The following is a 12,406-nucleotide window of genomic DNA, read 5'->3' as shown; positions in this document are numbered from 1 at the left end:
CATTCCCACTGACAGAGCACAATGCTTCCAACTCCCTCACATCCTCACCAATACTTGTTTTCTGCTTGCGTATGTGTGTGTGTGCTTGTGTGTGTATGCATGCACACAAATATATAAACATGCATTTAGTGATGTGGAGCATCTTTTCAAGTGCTTAGTCATTTGTACACTTTTTTTTAAGAATTTTTTTTATTAGTTTCTGCTTTATAACAAAGTGAATCAGTTATACATATACATCTGTTCCCACATCCCTTCCCTCTTGCGTCTCCCTCCCTCCCACCCTCCCTATCCCACCCCTCTAGGCGGTCACCAAGCACCAAGCTGATCTCCCTGTGCTATGCTGCCGCTTCCCACTATCTATCTCCCTTACGTTTGGTACTGTATATATGTCCATGCCTCTCTCTTGCTTTGTCACGGCTTACCCTTCCCCCTCCCCATATCCTCAAGTCCATTCTCAAGTAGGTCTGTGTCTTTATTCCTGTTTTACCCCTAGGTTCTTCATGACATTTTTTTTTCTTAAATTCCATATATATGTGTTAGCATACGGTATTTGTCTTTGTCTTTGTGACTTACTTCACTCTGTATGACAGACTCTAGGTCTATCCACCTCATTACAAATAGCTCAGTTTCATTTCTTTTTATGGCTGAGTAATATTCCATTGTATATATGTGCCACATCTTCTTTATCCATTCATCCGATGATGGACACTTAGGTTGTTTCCAGCTCCGGGCTATTGTGAATAGAGCTGCGATGAACATTTTGGTACATGTCTCTTTTTGAATTATGGTTTTCTCAGGGTATATGCCCAGTAGTGGGATTGCTGGGTCATATGGTAGTTCTATTTGTAGTTTTTTAAGGAACCTCCATACTGTTCTCCATAGTGGCTGTACCAATTCACATTCCCACCAGCAGTGCAAGAGTGTTCCCTTTTCTCCACACCCTCTCCAGCATTTATTGTTTCTAGATTTCTTGATGATGGCCATTCTGACTGGTGTGAGATGATATCTCATTGTAGTTTTGATTTGCATTTCTCTAATGATTAATGATGTTGAGCATTCTTTCATGTGTTTGTTGGCAGTCTGTATATCTTCTTTGGAGAAATGTCTATTTAGGTCTTCTGCCCATTTTTTGATTGGGTTGTTTGTTTTTTTGCTATTGAGCTGCATGAGCTGCTTATAAATTTTGGAGATTAATCCTTTGTCAGTTGCTTCATTTGCAAATATTTTCTCCCATTCTGAGGGTTGTCTTTTGGTCTTGTTTATGGTTTCCTTTGCTGTGCAAAAGCTTTGAAGTTTCATTAGGTCCCATTTGTTCATTTTTGTTTTTATTTCCATTTCTCTAGGAGGTGGGTCAAAAAGGATCTTGCTGTGATTTATGTCATAGAGTGTTCTGCCTATGTTTTCCTCTAAGAGTTTGATAGCTTCTGGCCTTACGTTTAGGTCTTTAATCCATTTTGAGCTTATTTTTGTGTATGGTGTTAGGGAGTGATCTAATCTCATACTTTTACATGTCCCTCTCCAGTTTTCCCAGCACCACTTGTACATCTTTTTTTGAAGAACCATCTGTTCAAGTCTTTTATCCATTTTTGAATCAGAGTGTTTGCTTTTTGTTGAGTTGTAGGAGTTCTCTGTATATTCTGAATAGAAATCTCTTGTCAGATATATGGCTTTCAAATATTTTCTCCCATCTTGTGAGTTGACATTTTATTCTGTTTATGTTTCTTTGATACACATTTGTTAAAAAAATAGGTACTGCAAGTTGTTTATTTTTCTTAGCTGTGGCTTTGTTGTTCCTTTGTTTCATATTGAGGGAAACACAGCCAAATCCAATGTCATGAAGCTCTTGTCCTGTGTCTTCTTCTAAGACTTTTTATCTTATTAGGTCTTATATTTAGTTTCTTGATACATTTTCAGTAATTTTTTGTATATAATGTTAGGTAAGGGTCCATCTTCCTTCTTTTGCATGTTGACAACAAGACTTCTCAGCACCATTTGTTGAAAATACTATCCTTTCTATTTTGAAAAGTCTTGGCAACTTGTCAAAAATCATTTGGCCATATATCAGGGTTTATTTCTGGATGTTCTATTCTGTTCTATTGGTCTTGAATAAGGGAGAAAATAGTATAATCTATCCAGGTTGATGAAGAGCATAAAGAAAGACCAGGACTGAGAATTAGGAGGGCAATATAAAAAAGCAGGGAGTAAAAGACAGTGTGAGAGAACATCTTGTATTTGCAAGTTCATGGAAATATGATCATGCTAAAAGCACTAAAAGCCTGACTTTGAACAACAGAGCAAATGTTTTAGCAAGAAACATAACATTTACCCACCTCTGGGAAATATAGTACGGGCATAAAGATAAACCACACACAAATATATTAAGAAAGGGAAGGGTTTTCATGGTGTGAGAATATTGTGGGATTTGAAATACAATTTAATTCTGTTCTACCACTCTCTCTAAAATTTATCAAAGTGTATATACAAGCAATTCCAACTCTGGTAATGTGTTTGACAGGTTTATATCTGAACTTCAGCAGACCAGTAAACGTACATTCATAGTAGGACTATTCCCTAAAGCAAAAAAAAAACCTAGAAAGACTATAATTCACTTTGTCAACACACATACAGATGTAATGATGGTTAACAGTCCAAAAACAGAGGGTGAGCATGGGTGCAAGAAGTTACTACCCAGGCTGGGGTGGGGTGCAGAGTTTGAGGGTAACACAGGTAGAAAAGGCTTTTGTCCTATCCTGGATTTTTGAGGTATGGAAATTCACGGGTCACTACCTTCATTTCAAAATGAATGAACGCACTATTCAATTTTTTAAAACAGACACGTAAACATGAGTTATAAGAAATTTCAAACTGTCACAAATCAAATAGGATACTATGAAAAATTAAATAATATGATTTAAGAATGAAGTGGAGAGATTGTCCAAGATGGTGGCATAGAAAGACCCAGAGCTTGATGCCTCTCATGGGCACACCAAAGTCACAACTATTTACAGAACAGCAATTCATGAAAAAGGATGGGACCTACCATAAAACATCTTCTACAGCTAAAGACATAAAAAGACACCACAACAAGACAGGGAGGAAGGACAAAATCTCAGCAGAGTCAAGACCCATCCCCCAAGGTGGGTGGCCCACAAATGGGAGAATGATTACAATTTCTGAGGGGCACCCAGGTAGCAAGGGGTATGAACCCAACATCAGGCTCCCAAGCCCAGGGATCCTGTGCTGGGAAGAAGAGTCTGTAGAAAGTTGGGCTTTGCAGACCAGTCGGGCTTGTTTTCCAGAGAGCCAGAGGACTGTGGGAAATGGAGATTCCACTCTTAAAAGATGCCCACAAAATCCCACATGCTGCGGGAATCACAACAGAAGCAGTAATTTGAAAGGATCCCGGGTCACACCTACCTCCTGATCTTGGAGTCTCCCGGAGAGGGAGGAGGCACCTACAGCTCACCCTCACGACACAGACAGTGGCAGCAGCCATTTTTGGGAGCACCATTTGTTGAAAAGACTACCCTTTCTACTTTGAAAAGTCTTGGCAACTTGTCAAAAATCATTTGGCCATATATCAGTCACCTCCACATTATTTGAGGCCAAAACCCAAGTCTTACCTACTGTGGAAGTTTCTCCCTCCAGTCACTTTGCTCAAAGGGGAAGCCGAGCAGAAAGTCACCTAAGAGAAAAATCAGTGCTACACAGAGACAATCAATGTCCTTCAGAGTCACATATTTAGTTGTTTTAATCAGAAGAGTTTTTACAGGGTTCATAGTCAGACAAACCACCAGTAACAGAATCTTCTGTAGTTTCTTTATTTGTAATTACATTGAGTAGAAATGTGTAGATTTTTTTTTGCATTAACTAATAATTTTGTAGTGAATCTATTGTATTGAAGCCTGAGTATTTTCATTTAATGGTTGTGTCTTGAAGATCTTTTCAAGTCATACATAAAATTTTTTTATAATAGTAATCTAGGTAATTTGAAACTTCTCAGTGAAGACGACTAGAACAGCTGAACAAAATATATATAGCTTCTGACTGAGAGCCATAGCAAAATAACAAGGTAAAGAAGAATTACCAGGCCAATGCAAAAAATGTTTTTGTCAGCTGAAAAAGCTCTTATTGGAATTTTCAAATGGAAACCTCACCCTAAGACTTTGCTTTCATTTTACTGGTCCACACAAAATGCATGGAACATGGGAATTTTTATCTTTCTTAGACATATACATGACTGAGAAGGGTGCTTGTCTCAGGAGGCTGGAATTAGGGGGCTCTTCTGAGCCTGGAGCTTCACCATGCACTGTCCAGTCTGGTGAAGACCATTCTGAGCTGGCCTGGAACGTGGCTGGATGGTGGCGGATGGGGCCCCGTGCAGGCCTGGGCAGGAATCAGGTCACTTCTCTGGTGGGCAGGCTGGAGGTCAGTGCTCGTCATCTGAGCAGTGTCCTTTGGGTCACTTGGGGGTATCTCTCTGTGTCCAAATCCAGACTGGAGAGTCTGGACGGCCTCCCAGAACAGTCTCTGAGTACTTTTCTGTGGGTCTGTAAGGGGCTGCGTATCAGCTTATTTGAGGGATTCTGGCAATCCTGGATGAGGATCTACTACCTGTTTTTGTAAGGAAAATTTTATTAGAACGTAGTAACTTTTATTCATTTATGTATTATCTATAGCTGCTTTCATGCTACAATAGCAAAGCAGAATAATTGCTACACAGGTCGTATGCCACCAAAATATTTACCATCTGACCCAAACAGAAAAAGGTTGCCAACCCAGACACACACAGAGCGAAGACTATGTGAACGCACAGTGAGAAGAAGATGGGCATCTACAGGCTAGGGAGAGAGGCCTCAGGAGAAATCAAGAGCAAACCTCAGGGTTTCCCTGGTGGCACAGTGGTTGAGAGTCTGCCTGCCGATGCAGGAGACACGGGTTCGTGCCCCGGTCCGGGAGGATCCCACATGCCGCGGAACGGCTGGGCCCGTGAGCCATGGCCGCTGAGCCTGTGCGTGTCTGGAGCCTGTGCTCCGCAACAAGAGAGGCCACAACAGTGAGAGGCCCACGCACCGCAAAAAAAAAAAAAAAAAAAAAAAAAAAAAAGAGCAAACGTCAACCCGTCTGGGAACTGGGTATGAGAGGGAATGGGCATCTCGGCCGATGTGTGGCTCCTGGCCCTCAGCATCTGTTACCGTCTCCTCCTGTCCCCCGCCTCTGCTGCCAGCAGGGCTCAGCTCGAATCTCTAACCGAGCATCATCACTGTCTGCAGAGAGTCATTGGAGCAGCTGATATCTGTTGAGTGTTTTGTTCTATGACAGGCTACATGTGAAGCACATTACACGTCTCATAGCACTTATCTATCTGCAGACAGGAATCAGAAAGAAGTTGAGGAAGTCGTCCAGGTTCTGATTCAGTCCAGTCTGCCCCCAAAGCCAGGTCTTTGGCCCCGGGGGCTGGAGAACCCAGATCCAGATGAGAAGCTTGATCTGGACCCAAAAGGAGCTCCTGAATGAGCCTGATGGCATGAGGACCTGGCCATGTGAGCAAAACCAGTCACGGAAGCAGGAAATGAAGATGCCACTGTCATTCCCGAGGAGACTTGGCCAGGCTGTGAATCCTCTGGTTGAAAGTCTGCCCTTTGAAGAACTAACGTGACAACACAATGATCAGTTTCAGGCCCTCCTGCTCTACTTTGAGCCTGTCTCTCTCCGAACGCCAGATTCCTCCCTGCTAAGCAATTTGCAGACTTGGAGATTTCCAGTTTCAGCTTGGTGTGGTTCTACGTTTGACAGGACTCCCTCCCTGTTCGACGCTAAGCGGTCTACGTAGCAGGGACAGAAGGCTGGGGAGGAGGGTCTGGAGCTGCAGCCCCTCCTTGTACGAGTACCTGGGAGCCGAGTCCGGAGGAAAGAGGTGGGGCGCGGAGTGACTCCGCCCCTACCGGGCCCCGCCCAGTCAGCCCCGCCCCTCCTGGCCCCGCCTCCTGCCCGCCCCGCGGCGCATTGTGGGATCTGGGCGCTGGCTGCGAGGTGGAGGACGCGGCTCTTGAAGATGGGGTTGCAGCCGGTGAGACCCTCGCTCCGTATCCCGCACCAGGGGACTCCGCCCCTTCTGGTTCCCCGCACTCAGGTCCGGACCAGGGGCTCTCACCGACGACCCCGCCCCGCAGGGCTTTACACCCGCCCTGGATGCCGGGGTCCCGGTACCGCACGCTAGGGCTGGGGACCCCACCCAGGCTGCCCCCTGAGTTCGGCTTGCTCCTGCGCCGGAGTTCGGGGTCGCCACCCGGGGGGCAAGTCGTAGGGGCCCGTCACCGCCCACGCCCTGGGCTCTATCCCCGGCGCGACGGTCACGCTGCCCCCTCTGCCCGCAGAGCCCAGTCCTGCTGGCCTCCCTGGGGGTGGGGCTGCTGACTCTGCTCGGCCTGGCTCTGGGCTCCTACCTGGTGCGGAGGTCCCGCCGGCCGCGGATCACGCTCCTGGACCCCAATGAGAAGTACCTGCTGCGACTGCTAGACAAGACAGTGAGTTGTGGAGTAGCGAAGGGGACCGGAGTTCCGCTCGGCTGTGGTAGGGATGCCCCGGGGAGTTGGCGACACCAGACCTGCCTGTTGAGACGCTTGTCATCCATCCTCCAGACCGTGAACCACAACACCAAGAGGTTCCGCTTTGCCCTGCCCACCGCCCACCACGTTCTGGGGCTGCCTGTGGGTAAGAACTGCGGCGTGGGCTCCTTTCCCTGGTATTCTAATAGGGTGATCCCCCTTCTGGGGTCTCCTGAAACGCGCTGCTTCAGCCTAGTGCCTCCCCACTCCATCACCCTTTCCCCACCAGGCTGCGTATCCTCCAGGCTGTGAGGTGCCCTGGGCCACTCTAGGGTGTGGCTTCTGTGCCCCCAGACATCTTCGACACTCAGCAGTCCTCCCTCCTTCCTGCAGGATTTGCTTATATCCCCGCTGAGCAAGCACTAATCTTTTCCCCATTGCCCAGACCCTCAACTCACTACTAAGGTCCTGGCAGTCATTGATAAGAATCTCAGCAGAGGGTAGTTTATGAGGGACCCAGCTGGGGGCTCAAAGGGGTGAATCCTCCCTGCCTGGTAGCTCACTGGGACCCCAGCACGGAGCAAGATGCTTCTGTCCTCTCAAACCTCCCAGATTATTTTGAAAGGTAACAGGAATGCAGCACCTCCACAGTAGCCCTTATGTCGCTCTTCACGTGGCCCCCAGGCAAACATGTCTACCTGTCTGCCCGGATCGATGGCAGCCTGGTCATCAGGCCGTACACTCCCGTCACCAGCGATGAGGACCGAGGCTATGTGGACCTTGTCATCAAGGTAAGAAAGTCGGAAGGAGCCCCAGGAGCCCCTTATCCCCCTCCCTCTGGGATCTGTAGAAACTTCCAAGATGTGTTTGATAGGAGGAGATGCGTGTCCTTTGTGGACATGAGGAAAGCGTGTGGAATGGGAAGAGAGAGCGTGCGTGTCATCCCTGCCCTGCTTCAGGCAGGCTCAGTCAACAGGGGGCCCAGAAACCAGGGACATTCCAAACAAAGTACTTTCCATTCTGTCTTATCAGGTCTACCTGAAGGGTGTGCACCCCAAATTTCCTGAGGGGGGAAAGATGTCTCAGTACCTGGATAGCCTGAAGACTGGGGACGTGGTGGAGTTTCGGGGGCCAAGTGGGTTGCTCACTTACGCTGGGAAAGGTAATGGCCTGGCTCCCACGTCTCCGGTGCCCGGCGTCCTCTCCACACAGTGTGGTTCTGTGTGTCCATGTGTGTGTGTGCATGTGGGTGAGAGCCAGCTGCCCCTCCTGTAAACACAGCCGTGACATTATAGAAAGGCGTGTTCCTCAGCCCCTCTTGACACAGGGATCAGTTCTCCATCCACATGAATTCACCCACCGTGACAGCCCTGGAGATGACTAATGCAAACGCGGGCCTCTCTTTCTCTCCCTCAGAGAGTCGCCCCTCAGGCCGAGCTATGCAGAGAGCCAGAGGTTACGTTCAGCCCTTCCAGTGGGAACAGCTGGGTGCATTAGCAAGCCTGAGAGCTGCTCTGTGCCACTTGGGAAAATAGATTCCCACCTGGCCTCATGCCTGTCGCCCTGAGCAGGGAGTGACCCTCTGTGGGAGTCAGCTTATGACTCACTGTGTGTTCCTAAGCTGACTCGTAGCTCATAATATGGGACAGACAGTCCTGGCCCCACTGTCCCTCAAGTGTCTTGTTGTTAGGGCTGGCGCAACACCCAAGCTCCAGGATCAGATTCCACAGCAGCTGCAGAACTGGCCTGGGGCGAATTTTCGATTCTGCATTTGTTTTCTTATTTCCCTGAATTGACTGTTCTTTCACCCATCTCTCCACTCGACTTCTCAGGGATGTTTAGCATTCAGCCCAACAAAAAGTCTCCACCAGAACCGCGAGTGGCCAGGAAACTGGGAATGATTGCCGGCGGCACAGGTGCTTGTCCCCTGCTCCCTCCCACCATTGTGACTTGCCGTGGCAGCTTCCAGGTGACCCTCAGGAGGTTTGGTAATCATGGCCAAACTTAATCAGGGGATTCCCAGCAATGCCTAGAGCTCCCCAGTTGCTGCAAAACAAAATTATAATCAGGTAGAAACCCTCCAAAATCTATTTCAACTGACAGAATGAGAGAAACAAATCATGTGGGCTCTCCCGAGACCTCAGATGGAATGAACCTAATAAATTTTAGGTGAGAACAGAGAAGCAGCTAAGAATAGGACAGTCGAGAAGATAGAAAATTAACATTGGACATTTCCCTAGGTTAGACACTGTGCTAGACTCTTTATATATGTCTATGACATAGGTACAAGCCTTCCCATTTTACGGATGGGAACACGGAGGTTCAGAGAGGTTGAATCGTTTCCACATGGGTAGAGGCAGGGTTAGTGTGCAGCTCTGCTCAGTTCCAAAGCACGTGCACTTAACCTGCATGTCCAGGGCTCCAGGCATCTCAGCACTGAATCAGTAGGTACTTGCAGTCATCTGTGATACTGGAGCCTTAGCCTCCGAGGGACTTCCAGAGAGTCTTGGATTGGTTCCTTAGAAGGATTTCAGCAATATGAATTTATGTGAATTTTGAGCACGTGACCACAATTCACCTACCAGATGTGAATTTTAGTGAGTTTGGGGTAAAGGGCCTATCTTGCAGAAATGTAGGTGCTGTGAAGACACAGGGGGAGGGTAGAGAATTAGGACACAAAGGAAAACAGAGTGAAGGGGTGAGTGAGTAGAATTAAGATGAAAGGGTTGGGCAGCTAAGGAGCAGGGACGGGGAGGGTGGCCACCGCATCTCACCGTGGGGCATCTGTGTGCAGGAATCACCCCAATGCTGCAGCTGATCCAGGCCATCCTGAAAGACCCAGAAGATCCAACCCAGTGCTTTCTGCTTTTTGCCAACCAGGTTGCGTTGCTTTTCTCAGTCCTGGGACTTCAGAGTTACTGTGTGGGGAGAGGTATGGTACCAGCGGGCAAAACTAGCCCAGTGTCTGGCTCAGCCTCTGGCCAAGGCCTCCCTGTGGGTAGAGGGTCCTCTTCCACAATAAGGAGGACAGGGCACTGAGCCACATTCCCTCCCTGGCCCGCAAGGAGAGAAGAAAGGAAAACATTTAAGGAGTCTAGTCCTGAGTATAGAAACTTGCTCCTTGAGTCTCCGTTGTTAAATATTCTGTCTTTATTCCTTCATATTGTGTAAATAAAGGCTGTTCCCCTCTCCCTCCCCTCATCCTAACTGCCTAAAACCCTTGCTTATTCCCTAGAACTTCAGTTTTCTTTTTCTTTCCTGGTTGGAAAGTTGTTATAGCAGAGAACTTTCTATGTTGTTATGCTTAGGAACCTGAGAAGGTTCCTAAAGACTTTGCTTCTCTTCCTTTCAGACTGAAAAGGACATAATCTTACGGGAGGACCTAGAGGAGCTGCAGGCCCGACACCCCGACCGCTTTACGCTCCGGTTCACTCTGGATCACCCCCCAGAAGGTACCCTCCCCATTTCTGGACATCCCCAGATCAGGGCCTCGCCCGTCTGTGGGTTCTGGTTTCAGTGAAACCGACCCTGCCCGACACTGCCAGACGCTGAGCTCACGGACACAGTGGTGTCCTGGACTCTGTCCCGCGGTTCCTGTTTACCGGGTGGGTGCAGGGCTGGCCGCGCCGCTGAAGCAGGCTGAGTAGACCCGTCCAGCTGCCGCTACAGCTCTGTACCCTCTCAGGAGCCTTTCTGGACTACCACCCCCCCACCCCGGCCCCGCGCTGCACCCCACTGCCAGCATGGATCTGGAGTGTCATTCTCTCCTCTCCCCACGCAGATTGGGCCTACAGCAAGGGCTTTGTGTCTGCCGACATGATCCAGGAGCACCTGCCCGCCCCAGGGGAGGATGTGCTGCTGCTGCTCTGTGGGCCACCCCCGATGGTGCAGCTGGCCTGCCACCCCAACTTGGACAAACTGGGCTACTCGCAAAAGATGCGATTTACCTACTGAGCATCCCCTCACTTCCCTGGTCCCGCTGCCGGCATTTGCCCCCAGTCAGCCCTCAACTGCTCTAAGCCCTAGGTGCCCTTCCCGACAGTGTCAGCCTTTTTGTCTTTCTCCGGAGCTGGAATCTGGATGGTCCCTGTGGGAACAGCATCCTTATAGCCGTGGAAGAGGGCCAAAGCCGAGTCATTCCCTGGAAGGCTCCCCAGTCTCCCTGTGGTGAAACATCCAGGTCAGGCTCAAGGAGCAGACTCTTCCACGGGTCAGAAAGAAGGGAGCGCGTACATTTGTTCCAAGACCGGCCAGTTCCTTCGTGGCATCACAGTCTTCTTTGTGTCTCTGGTTAAAGAGCAACCTGTTTGATGGGTTTGATTTAATATTTGGTGCTTAACCCATAGCAGACTGTGTGTGCGGTGGGGGGTGCAGACTTAGAAAGCTAATCTTTTAGAGGCAACAGGAGAGGAGGAGATGGTCTCTTCAGGCCTCAGAGAAAGGGATCTGAAAGACGTGTTCCTGTGTCTGTCTCCCTCTGCCCCTGCCGAGGCTGGAGGGAAAGGGCTCCCCACGATCTAAGACTGTTACTGTGACAGAAACCTCTGGCTTATGCAAATAAATGGGGCTAAGGCCCTTGTGTTCTACCGAAGAGGTGGTTGTGTCTGGGGTCCTTGTTTCCAAGGCTTTTCATGCCTGAGAATCTTGGGAGGAAGGGTTTCCCAGCACAGAATTTCCCCCGGGTCTTCCAAAGAACCTTTGAGCGGTTGTACCCTGTGCTGAAATGTGAGCGGCCACCAAACTCCACACTCATCTTAGCAGCTGTCTCTGCAGAGCCAGAAGCCCAGCTTCTCCCTGGAGAACTTTTAAGGTGGAGGAAGGAGAATACAAGTGAGAGGGAAGCTTTTGGAGCCCAGGTACCCCTCACAGTGGTCCTTGGTTTGGCCACTCCTTCCCTCCTTCCTTCCCTTGGCCCTTTCTTCACTGCATTTATCCTTCAGGGTACCTGGCAAATAAGTCAAAGTATTGTCTTTCTATTTGGAAGAGAAGCCTTGTCCTTTCAAAAGTAACCTGACACCGCCAGCCCTAGCCGGACTGGTTGGTGCCTGGACAGAGTTGGCCCCCAGGTACATCTGTCCTGACCGCCCTTCTCCTGCTCCAACAGCCTGGCCCAGTCCACTCCCTCCCAGCGTCACACCAGGGCCACCTCTTCAGATCTCCTGTTAGTCACAGTGGAACAGAACCATGCATCAGGTCAGGAGGAAGGTCGGCATTGTTTTTCTGCATGGAACTGTATACTGCTGCCCCTGGGGCCCCTGGAAGAAAGGCTTGTGGACGCTCCCCAGGGTAGAACCATCACTAAATTGTGTTACTGGTATTCCATCAGACATGTCTTGATCAGCTGGTGTGTGTGTGTACTGGGCTCTGTGAGACACACTCGGCTACCTCACCTCCGAAAAGGAAAATCTTGCCTAGGGTTGTTGGGCTCACACAGTGAAGCAGCCCGGCAAAGAGAATTTCCCACACAGAAGCTCATTCCTTGTCTCGCACGGGTTCCTGCCTTATCCACTCAGTATACAAACATTAAGGACCTGCCACATGCCAAGCACTGTGCTAGGTCCTGAGGATTCAACCATGACCAAGACTGTTCTTAGACCCCAAACAACTCATTGTCTAGAGTAAGACAGTGATAAATAATTACAACACAGTGTGGTTAATACTATAGAAGAGACACAAGGTGCAGATGGAGGGTTTGGAAAAGATTCTGAGAAGGAGGAAGAGAAGAAAAAAAGTTTTTTGGTTAACAGCCTCGTAGCAGGTGCTGTGCTGAATGATCATTGTGTAATTGAATCCTTATTATAATCCTGTGAGTCTGAGATTAAGGATATGTAGAAGGTCATACAGCTGGCCAGTGGCTG

The 12,406-nt window shown here is 48.8% G+C and overlaps 1 protein-coding gene across 2 annotated transcripts; it reads left to right on the top strand.

Annotated features, from left to right (window-relative positions):
- The first annotated feature begins 5,967 nt into the window (after nucleotides 1-5,967).
- On the top strand, nucleotides 5,968-11,139 carry LOC309797673 (NADH-cytochrome b5 reductase 1). 2 transcript variants are annotated; one of them, XM_082646122.1, is made up of 9 exons: nucleotides 5,968-6,070; nucleotides 6,378-6,527; nucleotides 6,642-6,714; nucleotides 7,233-7,339; nucleotides 7,581-7,710; nucleotides 8,381-8,464; nucleotides 9,343-9,428; nucleotides 9,901-10,000; nucleotides 10,330-11,139. In XM_082646122.1, the coding sequence occupies exons 1-9, from the start codon at nucleotides 6,056-6,058 to the stop codon at nucleotides 10,500-10,502; spliced, it is 918 nt and encodes a 305-aa protein (XP_082502248.1). In that variant the 5' UTR covers nucleotides 5,968-6,055; the 3' UTR covers nucleotides 10,503-11,139. The 2 variants fall into 2 exon arrangements, with proteins under 2 accessions (XP_082502248.1, XP_082502247.1); XM_082646121.1 differs by having other exon boundaries at nucleotides 5,992-6,133.
- Nucleotides 11,140-12,406: the final 1,267 nt, after the last annotated feature.

This window comes from Mesoplodon mirus (assembly GCF_964341445.2).
Source record: "Mesoplodon mirus genome assembly, contig: HAP1_SCAFFOLD_859, whole genome shotgun sequence".
NCBI classification, from domain to species: Eukaryota; Metazoa; Chordata; class Mammalia; order Artiodactyla; family Ziphiidae; genus Mesoplodon; species Mesoplodon mirus.
This window is presented reverse-complemented; position numbering and strand designations above follow the sequence as displayed.

Coding starts and splice junctions, on each gene's coding strand:
- LOC309797673 (XM_082646121.1), top strand. CDS start 6,056: ATGGGGTTGCAGCCGGTGAGACCCTCGCTCCGTATCCCGCACCAGGGG. Junction 6,715..7,232: donor CGTTCTGGGGCTGCCTGTGG/GTAAGAACTGCG, acceptor CGTGGCCCCCAG/GCAAACATGTCTACCTGTCT. Junction 9,429..9,900: donor TTCTGCTTTTTGCCAACCAG/GTTGCGTTGCTT, acceptor TCTTCCTTTCAG/ACTGAAAAGGACATAATCTT.